We start from the raw sequence: 20,414 nt of genomic DNA, 5'->3' as shown, positions 1-20,414 counted from the left end.
ATCAACCTGAAAGCAAATCGAAAATAACAAARAGCAATATTTTCTGGATGATACAAACACTGGCCAAGTGGTACCAAAACCTGAGGTCAGGATAGTCATATGGAATATAATCTGGTAATCAGAGTGTGAATCCTTGATAAACAGASTCTATCTTAAAACAATGCAAAATAAAACAAAGGAAAATCCTACAAATCTGTAGGAACAAGGAATTTAGAGATACAAGTATTTTCTTTCTCTCAAAATAAATATACTTATTTTTCTCTTCTGTATTTTGAAGAAAGCTGAAAATTGCTACGRACCGGAGAAAAGCTAACATATCTTTTACCCTTCACTTAAGCATGAGAAATATTCTAAAAAACTTTCTGTAGTAGGTGCTTYCTGTAGTTTATAATTCTGAAAATTTAGAAGTGATTTGAGTTTAGGAGAAAGGAAGCATTATCTAATAAAGAACCYCCAGATAAGGCCTGGCAAGAACCATCCCATGGAGGCTGAACCAGCCACACTAAAATTAAAAATTATACTCCCTTTTTAAACAGAGAGTATGACTTACCAGTGGAAAAAATGTGTATAAAGAGGATTCACTGTAGAAAGTATAAGTTTGGGAGCTTTAGATAGTAACAATCATAGTTTCAGCTATAAGTTGGAAATGACAGAGAAGGAGAAAGCCCAACACATATCAGTCAATCACAGCATGACAAAGAGCTACCAATGTGAGGAACTAAAAAAAAAAAAAAAAAAAGCCAAACACTGTCTCAGAATATATCAGCTGAATTATTTCTAGAAATGATGGGAGGAATATTAAGGGTATGCTACTGGTAAAGCATTGCTAAGACATCACTTCAATTATGGTGCGTAATTAAGAATGCTTGTGTTCAAAAAAGATTAACTTAGCAGGAGCAGCTGCAGAAAAGGACTACTAGGATGATGAGAAGAATGTAAAGTATGTCAGGAAGGAAGGCAGAAGAAGCTAGTCTTGTTTACAGAGAGGATGACTGCTATTCCTGTATCTAAAAGGACTATATAGAGCTGTTTAAATTAAAAGGCAATTGTCATATAAGAACAAAGCATATAAACTGGACATGAATAAATTTACTGTAAATTAAATCCTTTTTAATCAGGAGGCAAATGAGGCTTTGAAACAATTTTTCAACAGGAATTTCAAAGACAAAATGCCTCTAAGCAGCCTGAAGACAGAGCTTAAATCTATGTATGTTCAAGATAGAGTGTCACTGTCACGGTCCTGGTCCCTACAACAATAGGGGACCAGAGCCAAACCACAAGGTCCCCTCCTGTGAGTGGGTACCCAACACCACAGGACCAGGCATTGATGCTCCTGCGTGATCTCGGCTACCTGGCGTTGCCTGCTTGTCCTAACACCCTTCCCAAAACTCCCCCCTAGTGTGCAATAGCTCACTAGGGATGGAGGAAACATAGCTCAGATGGGACCAATCACCCCCAAAACTGCACAGCCTGCCGACATGCAGATTAAACTCAAATTATGATCAATTCATTAAGTCAATATCTCACTAACTTCTCTCCAATCTAAGAGAAAACGGTAACTTCTTAGAGCCAGTTCAGTTATCATGCTCTCTATTAATGTCTGAAATCCACCTTTAGAAGCTTGCACTAATTACTGGTCTATTTGTTTCATAGTAAAACTTAACTTCCAGAAAACACTGAATAGAAAATATCAGACTTAGATTATATACAAATACACAGGCTGTCAAAAATAAGAACTGCCTGAAAATCAAAAGAATATATATTATTTTTTCTTGTATTACAAGGGAATATGAACCCTTGCTTCAGCCACAAAAAGACAAACTATCATTCATTAATAATATTTCAACCAAGTGTTTTCTGACTTGATTAAATAGATATCTGTACAGGTACCTTTCCTGTAGTGCTTTACTTCAGTAGCAACACAGTTGCAGTAGCTTTAAACATTCTTTCCYCAAATCTTAATTTATTTTAAAAAAGGTCATTTCATTACATTGGCTTCCTAAAATGTTCAAGACTTATTTTTGTTCCTATGGYATAAAAAATGCAAAATCACCTTATAAAGACCTCGTGCTATTTTCCCATAATTAGAAAACTCTCTAAACTACTTACAACTTTCTATGCCACCCACTGTTGCTTTCCTGAATGTCATGACTCTTCCAATTAGAAGAATGGTTTCTCACTTCATTATTCTGAAGACTATAACAGACCWATAAATTAAACCACAAAATCCCTCAAGAAACAAACTGTCAATAAAATGGACTAGGATTTAATGTTAAAACGCAAGTTTGTGTTTAGAATTATTATTACATATTTGAAAACATAGTAGCTATTCTTATTTTTGTTTGAGTGGCATGTGGAATGCATGAAACTGCACTTCTGATTATTTCCCTTGAAAATATCCACTTGATAGTATCCCATTTTTGTTCATTCATAGRTTATGTTTTATCTGGTACAGGCACTTGTATTCAAGAGGTTTTATTTTGTGACAAATGAAGTAGAGCAAATAACACACATCTTTTACACTATCAAAATAATTAAAATAGACAAAGAAAATAAAGCAGAACCTTTTATTATCTGTGCTAGACTGATTTATGAAATTGAGCATTAGTTGAATGAGTTTTTAATGGATGTTTTTATACATTGGTGGAGCTTTTTAAGTAATAAGTATTGTTCTTTTAAATTTCTATTTCTCTATTTGTATTTCACTTCATTAATAAGGGAATATGAAAGATTTARTAAGCACAAACGACTTAAAATAGTGTCACAAAATTACTAGAGGCAGGATTCAAGAACCTGGGCGCTCTTATAAATGATCAGGAGATGCCTCAGCTGGAAATTGCAAATGATTTCCTTCCAAAATTAAATGCTTTCTGAGTTGCTCACTAGGGACTGGAATTCAGCCTTTAAATACACATGGGAAACCATCAAATGCGAGTCAATAAAACAACACATGAAAAGCCACTTGTACTGGCGAGACCCTTCGACACGGGCTGTTGAGGAAGCACTTCAGAGGGTTTGCAAYAGCATGAATTCCGTGGGCAGCACAAAAGCAATTTCTGTCACCAATACCCTTTCCTCCTTTTTCTTATCACGTATCAGCAGGCAATCATTACATAGAATTTCACTTAGTAAATTAATTTATGTATTATAAAAAAAAGTAACTACCTTTAATTTAAAGCTATGTTTAGAGGAAAATGCAGCTGCACTTGAACTGCTTCCAGTGCTGAACTGTGAAGCTGCCAAAACCAGAGAGGACTCTGACAAACCTCTGAACAAGAACAGCCGGGCTGGGATTTGGCTCCAGCCTGAGATGATCTAGATCCACCTGCACATGAGAGAAGTGTCACAGCTCCATGGCAGCTGGTGGACACTGAGTCAAACCAGCCCACACAGAGCCAAGGGATTAGCTGAGCAAATGTTTCTGTCTGTGTTAGTAAATCAAGTTATTCCCTAAACTTCATGGACTGCWTCAACTGTACAATGACGTCAAGATGCTCGAGACACCCAGTGGTGGCCAGCTAGGACACAAGACCTGCTAGAATCTCATGTCCTCTATTGACAGCCACTAGAGACCAAGTTATGCTGATACCGAGATGTGTGAATACAAATCTTGTCCCAGCTGGCATCTTTAAACCTTTTTGCAGAGGCTTTTTTTTTTTTTTTTTTTTTTTTGCCTAGGAGTATAATAAGGCAGTATTCACCTTAAATACAGTGAAGGAAAAGAAGAGACGAGACATTCCTATGAGCCTGAAAGATTTCTTTGGCAATAATTTTTCTCAGATGACAAAGTTCAAGATTTCCTTTTCAAGTTTAAAAATCTGTGTTTGAATGATTTCTTTACACTGAAGTAAATTCAAGTTAATGCTGTATCAAAATTCCCAAAGTCGTATCTTGTAATTGTACAACATCAATCTGATTATTTTGTTAACGAATGCTGCCCCCAATACTCCAGGTGCGGCCTCCCCAGAGCTGAGCAGAGGGGCAGGATCCCCTCCCTGCCCCTGCTGGCAACATCCTCCTGATGCAGCCAGGAGCCCATTGGCCTYCTTGGCCACGAGGGCACTGCTGCCTCATGGTAACTTGGTGTCCACCAGGACTCCCAGGGCCCTCTCYGTGGAGCTGCTCTCCAGCAGGCCAACCCCTCATCTGTCCTGGTGCCTGGGGTTATTCCTGCTGGGTGCAGGACCCTGTACTTGTCCTTGTTGAACCTCATGAGGTTCCTCGCTGCCCAACTCWCCAGCCTGTCCAGGTCCCTCTGGATRGCAGCACAGCCCTCCGGAGTGTCGGCCACTCCACSCAGTTTTCACACTAATCTTCCACCCAAATTTTAGCTAGATGCTATTGTACAACTTTTTGACAGTCTTGGCTAAAACTGCAGCTCAAGTAATTTTCCTCTGCACAGTTTATTTTGGCAGAGCTCTGACACGATATGACTGAAGATTTTTCAAAAGAGTTCATTACATCCTTGCCCTCCTTAAGCAAAGGTTATCACAAAGCTGCCTGTGTAAGTGAGTTATAACTACTGGTTGGTCACTAGTGCCTTTGATATTATTTCTTACACATTCAGTGATAAATTTAAGTAGGCAGTTGTCAAAGAGAAATCTCAATTGAGACTAGCATTAAAAATCTAAAGATAGTAAGGTTTTCAGCTACAGAGATAATGACTTGAATGTTTAAGTGCTGAGCAGGCAGAAGGGATAATTTCAACAAATTCACTATTCATAACATTTAAAATTGACTTTTCTAAAAATTRAGAACTGCAGAATAAAATTGTTCCTCAAGAATTGTTAACCTAGACTTCAATAATGCTTGTATGTTCATCCTAGCAGCTAATACTGTCAATATTTATTGATTCAGTCTTCTAAYAGTTACATCATCTTTGCAGTATGTCAGAGACCATCAAGGTGACCGTGATGCCGTGTGACTGGAGTACGACTGTAATGTCACAACACATTTGTTTCGGTTCTTTATTCAGAACAGACCTATAGCAAATCTCAGGACTTTGGGAGAGCCAAATATTGACTTGTTTAATAATATGTTGTGTAAAATGTTTCAGCACTTTCTGTAATGCTGCCAAAGTGGCGTGGTCATAGAAAACATTTGCCATAAGTATTACTATTAATGGTTTAGAATTACACACTAAGGAACTAAAAAAAAAAATTTATATACAAGAACCATGTACTGATTACCAGCCAGATGRGGCTTTCAGCAGCAATTTAGTAGATATTCTGCATTAGAACTACTATGAAGAAATACCAAAAAGTTATTTAAATAAGTCTATTGAAACTAGAATTCAGCTATGGCACTTTGACCAAGACCATGTCTTCCCAAAACACCAGGTCSACACTCAGATATATAATTTCATGTTATCTGGAAAATTATCCTCACTAACACAAAAGTGATGCATTTTACTTTCCTGCAATGAGATTTCATAATGCATTTCTTAGAGCACCTGGACTTCTGAAGATTGTTTCCTTCAAACTTCCAACCAGTTCAGGCTTGAGTATATGTAAAGACTTGTGCTTGGTTAAGAAATACCTTTGATTTTAACAATTACGCTGCTTTTCATAAGTGCTGAAATGAGGATTATAGCACATTGATTCATTTGATAAATTTAACCAGTTCTAATTTGTATTTAAACCTATATACCTAATATGTGCCTAAATATTTTAAATATAATATTTTATATATATAAATTTATATATTTTATATATATATAAATATATTTTATATATATAAATATAATATTTTAAATAAAATGTTACTGATAAAGTACGGTGCAAGGACATACTCTGGGTTGATATCATTACTCTGAAATAAAGGGATTTTATTCAGTAATAAAATCCAACTTAGCAGAAGCAAGGAACAGACCTAACCCAAGGTACAAAGACTTCATCTGATTCTCTTTTTCTTTACAGTTTTAGCCTGGAAATTCCGTAGCAAGGAGGACTTGACCGGACCTACATTTTGACTTGAGGACACCACCTTTGAGATGGGATTCTCAAGTATGAATGAATCCTTTTGAGTAATTTCATAACTTTCACATATTTGCATCGTCTCCAACTTTGCAGCCTTGGGCACACAACATATTCAGGAGACCCTCGTGGTTAGTGTGGCACAAACTGCAGCTGTGGCCACACGCTCACACAGAGGCATAACCCTCCGTGCGGACTACAAATGCTAACAAATTGGCAGATATGGGAGAAATCATTCTGATCTCAACATTTATGTGTCATTATATGCCAGAAATTAGTTTGCAAACTTGCCTTCAAAATTACAATAATAATGGTTTCCCCAAATCATTTCAAATTTGCAAGAGGCTTCAATACATCTTAATTGATGAAGTCCAAGAGCCCAGTAATTTCAGATTGAATATGCCATCACATTCTGATAAACMCAAAATACAAGAAAAATAACAGGCCTGGCAAAAGAGGAGAATTATGAAGAGGGGACCACAATGGACTGTGGCTACATGGGATAGTCCAGCATCATGGACAGAGGCACAGGCAGCACATTAGCAGCCACGGGAACATTCATATATATATGTACGGTCTTGAAGCATACTGGAACATTCATATATATATATATATATATATATGTATATGTGTGTGTGTGTGTATGGTCTTGAAGACCATACAGATACACATACAGAATACAGTTTTAAGATGACCCTAAATTTCTAGATGAGAGCCTTTTACCCCACTTTATCAAGACATTTCTCTGCTATTAAGAATTGCCATGTGAATTCAGCCTGTCAATCCTTTTGAGTGAGGCTCTCCAGGCACAACGACAATGTCCTTTGGAGGGGAATCTATTTTGTTATTGTTGCTGCAATCAATGGAGCCTTAATGTGTTTTTCCTTGACTTTTATGCACTATTATCCAAGTTACAACGAGTTATGAACGGTTAAAGATCGAGTTTTATTGTGCCCGTGTGTCTGTATAGAATACTGCAGAACAAAGCTCCCTCTCTAGAGCTCTCACTCTAATTGGCAAAAAATAAGACAAATGTTACTGTGAGAAAATAAAATAATAATAAAAGAATTGAGTCATACACAGACATTTCATTAGACAGTGTCAAATAGGAGTGATTCACCCATAAACATAACAAAGATGTATTTTGAAGCAACATTTGGAGTAGAAGACTAAGCACTGCAAGGCCTCCTTGGGCTCTGTATTTTAATTGCCATCTTCCATGCAAAAAAAAAATGGCCAGACCAACTCCATGTCTGGTTGCCCCCATTTTCTCTTCCTCTGGCTGTCTATTATTTATTTATTTATTTATTTATTTATTCTTACTAATAGCTCAATATGTAGGGGCTGACACATGGATGTGATGAGCCCTTTCAGTCAACACTATAATTAACAGTTTCAACGTACAACTATCACGAGTTTTCAACGTACAAATCACTATGCAGTGCTGAGCACTCCCGAAATTCTGATTGTTGTCAGCTTAAAGTGGATACCAAACTCGCAGCATAATTTCAGTAGAATCACTGTTTTAATTTAGAGCTGGAAAAATGGAGAAAATGCCAAAACCTCTCACTGAAGCCATTTTTTACAAAAATTAGAAATTTGGGATGTGCTGATTTACAGCATCAGATTGCAGGATTACAGCAATGAAACATGGTACCTGAAACTACTATGAAAAAAGGAGCATGAATGATTTAGTTTGCCAAGAACAAAAATGCATGTATACATACTTACACACATATATATGAGATGTGTATTTAATACAATCTGTTGTTTTAGACTATTAAAATGCTCTACAATTTTGCACACAGAAGAGGATTGCTTACTATTTCTGATAGCTGCTGGTATTTATAAAAATCACCAAGCTATCACAATGAATATTTTAATCTCTTAATATATTTTTAATGAATTCCATACCTTATTAGGACCAAAATCTTCTCAGCAATATCAAACAGCCAAAAACACCTGATATGGTCCCTTCACAAACTTTCACATCATTTTTTTACTATATGCATTTTATTATAAATTAAAATGCAGTAAAAAGAATCACATTAAAATTTAATGATGCTCTAAGTTTTCACCACATCATTTTCCAGCCCTCCCAATGGAGCAAAACAGATGTATATAAGAACCAGAACAGCRTCACTACTGAATAAATGCACTTACTAAATTGGACCAGAGTTGGCCCCCACACAGCAATTAGCACTCTCRTTTTAGCTATATAAAACTGCCTCTAAAGGCATTTTCTTGTTTAAAAACTCTGGGGGCTCCTTTACTAGCACTGCCAAACTGTAAAATACTGTCCCTGTAGAGACCATCTAGCCCTGCACATGGGAGGCACCTCTCTCTTGTGCTCGCTAACCCACACACGCAATGTCAYGTGTGCCATGCTCTTGTGGAAGCTCAACTTCCTTCCCATCCTCGACCACACTGCTGCTACCAGGTCTCATGCTTTAGAAAAAGAAAATAAAAATAAAAATAAAACCTTGCTGGGGGATTCTGGGCACAGCTGGCAAACACGGCTGTTGATGCCCTGGCCAGGGCTGTGTGGCTGCTGCTTTAGTGGGTGTTTGGGCAAAGATGACATGAGAGGTGGCAGGTTTGTCCCATGCCACCCCTACCCCAGCCCATCTCTGGCTTCTCCTACAGCTGAGCAGAATGAGTCCACCCTGCCCTGCTCTTCTGTAGGGTGATCTGCAGAAAGAGGTGAAGGTCTTCACCCCCTTTTTTATGARGAAAGACTAAGTGAGCTGGGCCTGTTTAGCCTGGAGAAGAGAAGGTTGAGGGGGGATCTGACCAATATGTATAAGTACCTGAGGGGAGAATGTAGGGAGGAAGGGACCAAACTCTTCTCAGTGGTGTCCAGTGACTGGACAAGGATCAGTGGGTACAAGCTGAAGCACAGGAAATTTCACCTGYATGTGAGGAAGAACTTGTTTGGTGTGAGGGTGCCAGAGCCCTGGCMCAGGCTGCCCAGRGAGGCTGTGGAGTCTCCTTCTCTGGAGATCTTCYAAAGGCGCCTGGATGCCGCCCTGTGCCCCGTGCTCTGGGTGTCCCTGCTGGAGCAGGGTGTTGGACTGGATGATCTCTAGTGGTYCCTTCCAACCTCAGCCATTCTGTGAAGGTCTTTGAGATGGGACAGGGTCAAAGTAGACTCCTACTAGGCCAAAACAAGTATTTTCTGTGTAGGCTCACTCTAGCAAGCTGGTTTCTCCACCCTCCAGGTACTGCTCTCTGCCCTGGATCTTCACATTTAGGGCCACAGTTCTGCTTTACTCAACACAGAAGCTTGGGCAATTGCCATCCATACGATGATAACAAAGACATATTGTACTAATAAAATTGAAACCCTTTCTATAATGCACTCCACACATGACAGTCAAGCACTTTATGGTCAGTTTCTGGCTATAAGTACATTTAAATGGAATTAAATGCCATGATAAACAAACTTTGGAAGTTTATGGTCATTCTGTTACAGATTGTTTCAAGGGAGAGGTGCATCTCAGAACTAAACTCATGTGTAAACTTTCTTGACCAACATCAACTTGGCACCAGTTACCCACCTAATTGACTGTTAACAAATTCTCCAAGATATGACTTCTATACAGATATTTTATCTTCCTGTTAATTAGTAATTATACTTTGGCAGGAAAAGCAGTGTTTCTTTCCAATTATTCCAGAACTCAGTGATTATTTAAACTTTGCTAATTAACAGCGGAGAGCCAGTACATCTTCTGGGCAAATTGTATTTGATAATCCCCATTAAAATATACATGGCAGTAGCTGACTGGTAGTGAACAACAACAAAAAAAGTGGCAGTTCAAAGGGTATTAGATACAGCACAAGGCAAATGGGGGCCTATTAAAACTTCCCAACTGTTCTAATGAGGATGCTGAGGGTCATTTCTTCCTAGTTCACCATCTGTTTGGTTTCTGGCAAATATCTCCGGTGTGAAGGGAGGGTCCTGCAGCCCATTTGGCTTGTCACAGAGCAACCCAGGCTCTGCAGCAATCTCAGTACGTAACAAAACTGCACTTCAAGAGCAGTCATAGGGACAGCTTAAAACACTTTTTTCCTAAGAGCTGGCATTGGGAGATCATTCCTTAATCCTTAACTTTTGAAGCTGTGAACAAGTACGGAGGGACAAATTCCAAGCAGCAGGGACCAACTTCATAGGCTTCACCTACACAGCAACACTCACCAGTTGGCTTTTCCCCACCTCCTTACACTGTTAGAAGGAGATGTTTTCTTTTACCTGAAAACATCCAACAGCAAAACATTGCCCCCAAAAGAGGTGTCAGGGCATCTTTGGAGACTCCCAACTTTGGCAACAGGTCCCCATCTATAGCCTTAACATGGAGGGTTTCTCCATTTTGGCCTGCAAACATGTGCAAAACCCTAATACCAAGCGTAGGATTAAGTGAAGTGCTGTAATTATTTACAAGAAAAGGAATATATGGTATCTAACACTGAGAAATTAATTCTGATGATTGTTCCTCTTATGCAAGTTTATTATTTACCATATTCTAACAGATATTTGTAAATATTCTAATTTAAAAGAAAACTGACACTGAATGTGTTACATAGTTATGAGGACCTGGAAGCAATGAACTGCTAGGGAAAAGGCTGCAAGATAATCTTTTAAAGTCTTTCGTATATCTATATCACTGTTTTTTAGAAGAGGTGGTTTCCTTTTTCAGATGTTGTTTCCAGATAACTCTCAATGGTTCCTATAAAGCAGCCTTCAGAATTAAACAAAACTTAAAATTCACCAGTTTATGACCTTGCTGCAGAAAGGTGACATCTGCTTTAAAKGACAATAAATTGCTAGTTGTATAAATCAGCACAGAAAATAAACCAAAAGATTTGCTCTTGCTGGGGCCACAGTTTCCTGTGGCACGAGAGCTTTGAGTCGTCTTTCTATGCTGCAAGCAATAGGGCCTATGTAGTTTTAAAAGGACCTTTTAATTTTAGGTTAAAATTTCATGTATATGCAAATATCCTAAAATAACTGGGGGRACTACGAGCAGTGAGATCCCTACGTGTCCATGGGACACAAACGTGGCTCCRGAGTGGAGCTGTATGGGCAGATGCTGCATGGGGCAGATGAAGAGTGGGAATGAAAGGGYAGAGCTGGAGAGAGGTGTAACCTCAAGCTAGCCTGCCAGGAATGCAAGAGCAGGAACAGTAACGGGAAGATGCAGCCTTGCTTCTCCACTGTGCCAAGGGATCTCGCTAAAAAAAGAAACGCTATGGTTCAAAGATGGGTTTAAGGTTCATTTCTGTGACTCAGAGCTCACGCTCACTTGGCTACTGAGGTTTCAAATACACAGTTAGGTGTTATCCCAATTCTAATTTTAGCTTTACAAAAGTAGTTTTACTGCTTTCTGAAACCAAACGGAGGTTCAGCCTGGGACAAAAAAATAATATTAAGACCATTATTAAGTTTTACTCAACAAAACTTACTCCCTAATGCCATTAGGAGTTAAAAGGCTTCCCAAATAAATATTTCAGTGAGTTTCACGTTAGTATAATTCCACAGAGAAAAATCACAAGCACTTTATTTGAAATAATAGCTGTATATTTATATATAATACAAATATGTAAATACACAATATATACCAAGAAAGCCTCAGAAACCCGCAGCTCTAAGAATTAAATTTGTGAGCGCTAACGTCTTTTATCTGTTTTCTTTAGAAGTCTTGACATGGTGAACCAAGAGAGCTGACAATGATGTGCCTTCATCAAGTGGCTTCCTAAATTAGGTAATTAAAAGATAATTGTAGYCACAATACAGTAACTTACAGCACAAAAGGCAGATTTATGTATGTCAGGAAGACTTCATAGAGTCAGGGCAGACTGGAAGATTATGATAATCTAGCGTGACCTCCTGTGTAACGCAGACAAGAGCATTTTGATGGTAATTTCCATGGCAAGGGAGAAAAAAAACCATTCTTCTCTGCTCTGTAAGCAATTCCTATCAGTCCAATTTCAGTGCCATCTCCATATGTTTACAGGGCCAGTTTTGTCCCCCTCCCTCCCCATCTACTCTCTGACAAGCTACGTAAATCTTCAAGTGGAGGTCTCCAAACTTCACATAGTCCTCAACATTTTAAATAAGTTAATTTACAGTGAGCCAAACCCAAGCTGAACATCATGTTTGCTTGCTGGACAGGAGAAGCTGCTTCCATGCTAATGAGAATCAAGTATCAAACAAATGGATCCAGGCTCACCTGAGCAAGCACTTGTGTTTCTTCAGAAAACAAAGCAATGACATTCCCACCTAATTTAATACCACTGTATTAAATGGTCTGTGGAATGCTGTGGAGACTACTCTTTTTTTCTCCCAAAGGCTGTATGTTTTTGAATATTGTTAATTTTTAAAGCTATCAAATTGCTTTAAGAGCAGATCATCCATATGCTAAGTGCTTTGTGGAAGAGATCAGGTTTCTCATCTCTTACTGCACAGATGAGAAAGATCAAGTTCACTAAATTATAGTTCTGGGAGCCCTCAATACATCATGGATTGAACATTCACATAACCTTAAACCCACAAGCTGTTGCCATTTTTTATTCAGTATTTACTTCTTGTTGTGACTGCAAGGACAGAGCACTAGAGCATCAGCTCTTTACACTCATTCTTAGCTTTCTTCAATAAATATGCAAGTTTAGGAGTTAGCAAAATGAGATTTTTATCTGAAATGTTGCCTAACTAACAATTCTAAGATAACTGGCTACAATTTGCCTACATGAAGATCAGAAGAASGGTCATGGATGGAAACAGATTTTCCTGAACTGGACAAAGGAATATGCATAACTGGAGAGGACACCTCCCTTGGGCATTGTGTTTCAGAATTTGTATTGCCAAGCAAAATGAAGTAATCCTAACTATGCGTGACTGTTTTTGCATATCTTTAGCTTTAATATTTTTTCTAGCCTGTAGGCTTGGATTTTCTTTTGGTCCATAGCATGCACATTTAACCAGCCTGGCTGTTGATTATCTTACCAACAACTGAATGGTTAAAATAACACAAAAAAACTGTCAAATTAAAAGAAGTCATGTCTTTTTTTTCTTTCAGTATCTACCACACTAAGATACCCTCTRTAACAGTTCCTTTTCCATGAACAAAGATAGAAATTTACAAAAAAAAAACATAATTTGCAAATGCACAGAGCATTTAGGTTCTTAAATATTTTACTTAATCTTTTTTTTTCTTAAATTATTTATGTGATTAAACATGATATATACCTTGCTTGGTGAGTTTTCAGTAACAGACCAAGATTTCCCTAATGATAAGACACCAGCACTTTATTGCAAGATCATAGTTAGTAAGCTGATCGTTCTAAAAATTTCAGATAAGTGCTCTCCTTCTCTTTAGCAGATCCAGCTTATCTTGTAATAAGCACTGTGGGGAATGGGAAACAGCAGGAGTCCTTCTGGAAAAATACATATTTTACTAAATTAAATATATAAGTAATTACTTAATTATTAAACATGCTACTGCAAATGCACCACAGTGGGTATCAGAGATGCAACTTTGTACTCATTTCTGTAAATTTATCCTGGAGATTTTGCTAAAGGGCACTTGAAATKCCTCCAAAGTAGCTGATACTAGTAAGATATCAGCCAGTTAAGTGGGTAAATTGGAGGCAGTAGTTACATGAACAAACAGATGCACAAATAGAAAACTTGACCAAATTTTGAGAGCTGCTAGGTAAAATTTTGGAAGTAGAATATGAGAACATGCAAACTCATCGGTAAAGCGCTTCTTCCTTCAATATAGATGATATGTCTGTGATGAAAATTCACTGGGTTTTTCTTTTTTAGATATTCTGTTGTAGCAACATAAAAAAATTACAGATAATGAATTGCAAAACGTACAACATCTAAGGTGTTAAAGGTAAATTATAAAACTTTAGGAGACATTTTCTCAACCTGATTGTTTCTAGTACAACTGGCCTAGTTTCTAGCATTGACTGCAACAGTAGGACACATTAAATTTGCAAAAAACATCCAGCTTTTTATTAAAATTTTTATTGTCCCTATGCAGAAAATAATTGGCCACATGAAACACATTAGCCATCATTTTGGCTGTGAGAAAGTAGTGCTGARTGGCTTGGGAAAATAGGTTTGAACTGAACTCCAAAGAATCAATCTAATAACAGTTAGATGAACTTTGAAGTTGCTTCAGTTTATACTGAATATTGCATCAATTAGAAATGGCTATTTTACTTAGTTCCTCTTCTTTCTCTCTAACTTCATATAATACTGTACCATAATACTGACCAAAGAGAAGAATATGGGAGAAAAAAAACAAAAATTTTCCAGAAATCATCACTGCCCTATCTCACTGATTCCCACCAACTTTCACGTGTTGTTGATTAATGGGTCCAAATTAACCTATTTCAGTAACTGTGTTCCTATTAACATGTTCTGTACCCCCAAATACTTTTTATGTTGGTTGCAGACTTTGAGCAGGATCAAATATAAATTATGTTGGACTTACCAAAGCCAAAAGCACTGGAACCACCAACACTCTGGGAAGCCTGAACACTGGTAGACGTGTAGAGTCCAGTTACCAGTAAGCCATCAAAGAAGGTGCTCGTTGATATAGTCACTGAAATGAGAGAAATAATAAATATGTAATTATTCATAAACCATATATAAATTCTTGTTCAATTCTGCAAATATTCTTATACTTAAATTAGTTTCCATTCCATAGAGTAAATTTGCCTAACTTCCCCCAGTATTTAGGACACTTTAGTGACTTTAACTTAGCTTTCCCAAGTAATTTTCCCAAACATCTTGTCCAGTGTTCAAGCTGTGTGTGCCATGGTGTTCAGTATGCACTTTTACAACTTCCTTAGGGTTTACTTAAAGAAAATTGACTGTTTTAGAAGTAAACAACCAGCTTTTATTGGTGTCTGAGCCAGCTTGTATTCCTAAATGAATCATAAGTCATGTACTAATAATCCTCTGCAGCAGAAACCAGACACAAATTGAGCATCACAATGGGGTCTAAAATGAACATCCGAAGGGCAGTTGTGTCCATCTCTGCTTGGGAGGATTCCTTGCTAGCAGCACAAGCCTGCATTATACTCCAAAACAGATGTACAGTGAGCTTGTAAAAAGCAGCACTGGATATACGGTTAATAAGTAGTTTTTAGGACATTAAAATATAGCACATGCAATGAAATAATCAGGACTACGTTATCGCTCTTTCTAAACTTAAATAGAGCGTTAAGTTATACTTGTTATACGTTTATAGTATTAAACATGTAAGTTATATGGGAATCTAAATCATTTCAGATTACGTGCACTGAAATCATAGAATCCTTATATTTTTAATGGATTCTTAAATAATATCAGTAAAATTAACATCTAAATAATACTTTTGGGTAACACCAGAAGAGCGATATTCTTTACTAAAGTAATAATGCTTGCAACTTTTTTTGTAAACACTATTTCTCACGTTTTTATTTTGTAACTTTCAGATATTATAACTGCATGCATATAATCAAGTTGGGTGGTTCCATCTCAGACAGACTTGAATTATTAAGCCATAGGGTTTTCCTATTATATAAATGCAATATCCACTATGCCTACTTTTACTTCTCTGATCCCAGAGCAACATTCTTTGTTTCTTAATAATCTCCTGTTCATATTCATGGTTTTTATATTCTCTCCAACCTCTGATTTGAAAATCGGAACTAGGAAACTTTACAAAAAATTAAGTAGCTTTACAATGAGATTAATTTTCTTCTCCCCATTATATTTTTTCCCTTTACACCAACCTTCACTTCCCCATAATGCTCATGCCACACGAGCTAGCGATAGAGCAGGATGCTGAACCAAGGGGCTGCTACACATACAGCAGGGAAACATTTCTTTTTTATCCTCAGCCATTCAGTGGTTAATCTGAGATACATATTGCTTCAAGGTTACTATTAAATACATAAAGAACATGCAAAACAGAGTGGCTTATTTTCTTTTCAACACACAAACAATATTTCCTGTAATCAAATATAGACAATTGAAGGATAATTTAATTGTCTTTGATTGTTTGAGAGCAGATAAAGTACTTTCCAAACTCAGCTTCTCTGCTCCTAAAACTCCAAATTTCAGTGTTCCCTGTAAGGTAGATAGTAGTTCATAGCCATATGCTCTGTTTTTAAGAAGTGGTCACTTCTGATATATTAAAAGAAGAGCAAAAAGGATGAGATTTTTGGAAAGTAAAATAAGAACTACAGAGGAATAAAGAAACAAAAAAATGAAGCAAACGATGTCTTCCTGCGTGTGATGAAATGGTGAATAATGCAGAACCTTTTATTCCCTTTGTGCTTCTAAACCGACAAAAGGCAAAACATATGTCRAAAAATATGTCTATGCATTATTTTTGAAGGCTCGGGAAAAGCAGCCAGTGAAAGGCACTGAGAGAAGGGCACCGGGCCAGTACTTTGCTGCCATTTTGTGTCCCTGTGGGGAAGCATCTTATTCTTTGTTGAGTAGCATATAATGCAAAACCCTACTGGGAACAGGTGACCAGTCTCTCTCTGGGAAAGGAGTGATATTTTACAATGCCTGTATTTGATTCTGGACATATTTGTATGATTGTCAACCTCCATTTTACATGAGCATGTGTAATAGGTCAATTTTTATTGTTGAAAAATTTCCAGCACAGTATGGCTCCCTCATTAAGCCTCTGGGAAACTGCACAACGCCTCTAGCACATTTTTTAAAAACAGAGCACTACACTGTTATTATACACATGTCATACATTTCAGAATAATTTCATAGTTCTTCAAGAGGAAAAGAATTAACCATGACATTCTCAGCAATCATTTTTTTCCTCTTTCCAATGGTGAAATACATCAAATTCACATGAAAGAAAAGGCCCACTGTGTCACACGTCAATGACCAAGCACAGGGAAACTAGCATGCAGGCCAGYGAAGGACTAAGATTTCATGTTGGGACTAGAGCTTGCTATGAAGAGCACTTGAATTCCCATCCCGCGGTCATCAAGAAGACTCCTCCAAGATCCCATTGCTTGTGCTGCTACGCCGGCTCAATCCATGTGCCACCGTTCCCAGCTGGAGCCAGGAGCCCACAGCACGGACATATTAAGACAGCCCTGCACTGCCTTGAAATCGTCTAGTGATAGACCCAGACCGTATTCCTGTGATGCACAAGAGGGTTGTGCTCCTAGGAACAACATAGCCCGGGTCTGACTGCACAGCAACACCCTGCCCACATTGCAAGCAAGGCTGAAAACTGCTATTTTAGAAGCTACCCAACATTTCCCATTAGAAGGCTCTATTTTCAGTTCCCGAGATGTTTGCCAATTTTTAATCCTCTTGGGCTTTTCTTTATTTTTCATGGTAACTGTCTGCCTCACGCTGGTTTAATTCRTGGAGGGAGGAGGAATTTCAGTCAAAATAGCTCATTCGTTTCTGAGATGAGGCTAGAGGAAAACATTGTGTTGCCTGCTTGAAAAATTCCACTGTCCTTTCTTTTCAGCAGCTCTTTCACTCTGAAGCAGAACCAAACTTTGAACTGAAACTTCCATGGGGTACGCCCTGGTATGAGAGCTCTCCTCCACATTTGGACAATTATATACACATAGAGCTCCCACATGCTCAATAGATGCATTTTCATTTTTAGCAGYTAAATATTTCTGGAGATTCTGTCCTCATTTAACACACCCAGACTTCTCTCTGAGTGCTGACTAACACAGCTCGTTGAAAAAAAAAGAATCTGTGAAATATATTTTAATCTGAATATATTGCTTTGTTGAAGCAGAAGTGCTTCATGGAGATATCGGTTCCAATGATGACAATGTGGGAAGTTTCTCAGTATTTTAAACCAGAAAGTTATGCCTGCTAATTGTTAAGAAACAGGAAGAGAAAAGGATCCTAAAGTCTTCTGACAGGAAAATATCAATTCAGGATAATCTCACTTCATAAGAARGCTCCAAAAATTTGCAAAGCATTACAAAAATGAAGCTGTGTCCCCAAGTGTGATCAGACACCATCTCCATTAACTTGGACAGAGGAGTCAAAACAGACTGTTGGGCAGAAGGAGACCRCATACACTGGGATGGAGAATGTCATGACTCTGAAATCAGCGCAGGGAAGGTGCCAAGGGAGACGCTGTGGAGAAGAGGACCTGGGYGAAGGGAGAAGGTGGCAGCAGGTGGGCAGAAGAGCTGAGTGAAGATCAGGGATCTGCAGCTGTAGTCTGGTGAAGCTGGAGAGGTTCAGCAACCCAGGGATGGCAGGAGAGACCAGACATGAGCTGGAGGAGGCAGCACGTGCCCAATCAAGACACTCAACATGGGAAGAGAAGACATCAGAGGAGATAGCAAAGGGAGGTGAGAAGATGTGCTACAGTTAGAAAGCAAAGCTGGCTAAAGAAAAAGACAGGAAGTTGGGCAAGAGGTGGATACCAGCACTGTCCACACTGGAGCACGCACTCCACAGCCAGCCCAGAGCGCAGCTTCCAGAGCTCATCCATCCTCTGCTCGCTTTCCCATGCCTATCTGCTCCAAGAGTAACCACTATGGTATCTTTCGCTCCATCTTCTGAATCAAGTGAGCAGTGCTTACCTAATGGATATAAAACTTTCTCATCCAACAGATATGAACTAATGGGTTAAGTGGATAACTTCAGATTGGTTTTTAAGAGCAGGGTAGGATGGATTAGGATGGTGTCAAAAGTGCAAGCCTGCCACTTCTCCACGTAGCCAGAGTGCATTTCTGAGGCTCACAATGCCTCCAGTTACATTTTCAGCAAAACACGACCTAACACCCAGCCTTTAATACTGTACTCCTGAGCACATCATAAAGAGCAGCTACATGAGCACAGGTGCTGGTCTGATCCTGTATGCTGGGGAGCTGCAGGATCCCACTTCACTGAGAACTGATGAGATGTGGCAGCTCCTCTCTGGAGAGGCCTCGCACTTCCCACGACAGACTTCTGTGAGAGACCTGGATTTGGTGCCTGCTTTGGGACGAGGAACAGCGAAGCCTCCAGCAATGCTGCGAGCTGTCATATCTCGAGGTAGAAGCAGGTCAGGAGCAAGCAGCGTGGCAAAAAATGCTGACTGAAGTCATAGGTGGAGGTAGAAGCATAGAGGAGAAACAAACTRGGTTTTCATCTGTAGTTACTTTCATGCTTTTCTAAGAAAGTCTCACTGTGCTTAGGAATTTCACTGTGTTTTTATATATTATGGAAATTTATAAGTAAATTTATAAATAATTTACATTCTCCTTAAGGAATATTTTAATCTTCTAAAATGAAGCTGCATTTTGACTGATATTCAAAATACAGTCTTAGCTGCAGATAAAYCACAAAGGCAGAAAAACTGCAAGGCAGAAGGGGATCATCTGAGAAGATCTGCACCACTATCAGGCCTTTCTGAACTGAGCTGATCTTTAGCACCAGCTGAACGTCACCAAGATGTGTGACATGTACCAAGCTTCTACTGAATTTGCAGCTGCTCTTGATGACAGTCACTGAAGTTTGAAGGCAGGGAAAAGGACAAGATATAGAGATACAGATAAGATACTAGAAACACCATGAGTGGAACTTTAACAAGGTTAGAGAAAGAATTAACACAAGAGTCCAAGTCCTGTACATGGCACACACACAAGGCATACAGGATCAGTGCAAAACTGACACTGTTACGCTTGTACATTTATATACTACAAAGAAATCATAAAATAAGTTTGGTACAAGAGATAGAATCACTGAAGGTAGCAGATTTACAAACACAGGAGTTTCCTGCATTAAAGCAAGGGTGGGTAGCTTTTAGATTACTTGAAGGTCCAAGCCAGTTCCTCATAATACTGTAATATTATCACTGTACACCTGAGCTACTGTGGGAAACTGTCATCTTATGTAATAAATTGCTTGTATTGAAACAATTTTTGTTTGACTCTTCAAAAAAATACACTTGTCTCTAACTACTGGAAGTCAGATGTGCAATGACACCGTTCAGAGACTTCTGCTCCTTTCCAGGGACATGACTTTCACAGGCAACTACAAATAGAAATGGAGACTGACATTAAACATGGGAAAGGTTGTTCATATTGTCCCATATTCGGAGCCAAACTGAGCTTTACATTGTCTAGAACCTTTAGCACTGGGAATGCTATCCAAAGACAGTATATTTGGGATCATCCTGGCTCACAGGCTTGCCTACAAACACTGCCTCCCTTGTATAGCTCAAAAGACCAGAAAGAGCAACTGAACATGAGCAAATGTCAAGATTCACTGAAACGCTCCACCCTCCAAATATGGTTTTCTGATGCCTCATTGTCAAATATCGAGTTTGGTTAAGCTGTACCACAAYGCTCCATCAGGCCCCAGGTACACAGTGCAACCAGCAGATTACACAAACACACTGAAGCAAGTAGACCTGCTAGTACCAGCCCTAAACA

General features: G+C 38.6%; 1 protein-coding gene across 1 annotated transcript in view; it reads right to left on the bottom strand.

Moving 5' to 3' along the window:
• Positions 1–20,154, bottom strand: part of RELN (reelin) — a 221,583-nt gene extending 201,429 nt beyond the window's left edge. The window contains exons 1-2 of the mRNA XM_026046370.1: positions 20,097–20,154; positions 14,480–14,590 (exon numbers count right to left, since the gene is read on the bottom strand). Of these exons, the coding sequence (XP_025902155.1) occupies positions 14,480–14,590; positions 20,097–20,154 (169 nt within the window). The remainder of the gene's footprint in view (positions 1–14,479; positions 14,591–20,096) is intronic.
• Between the last annotated feature and the right edge of the window lie 260 nt (positions 20,155–20,414).

The sequence above is a fragment of the Nothoprocta perdicaria genome, unplaced genomic scaffold, assembly GCF_003342845.1.
Source record: "Nothoprocta perdicaria isolate Ctin4 unplaced genomic scaffold, notPer1 scaffold_44, whole genome shotgun sequence".
NCBI classification, from domain to species: Eukaryota; Metazoa; Chordata; class Aves; order Tinamiformes; family Tinamidae; genus Nothoprocta; species Nothoprocta perdicaria.
Note: the sequence above shows the minus strand (reverse complement) of the source record. Positions and strands in the feature narration are given on the sequence as shown.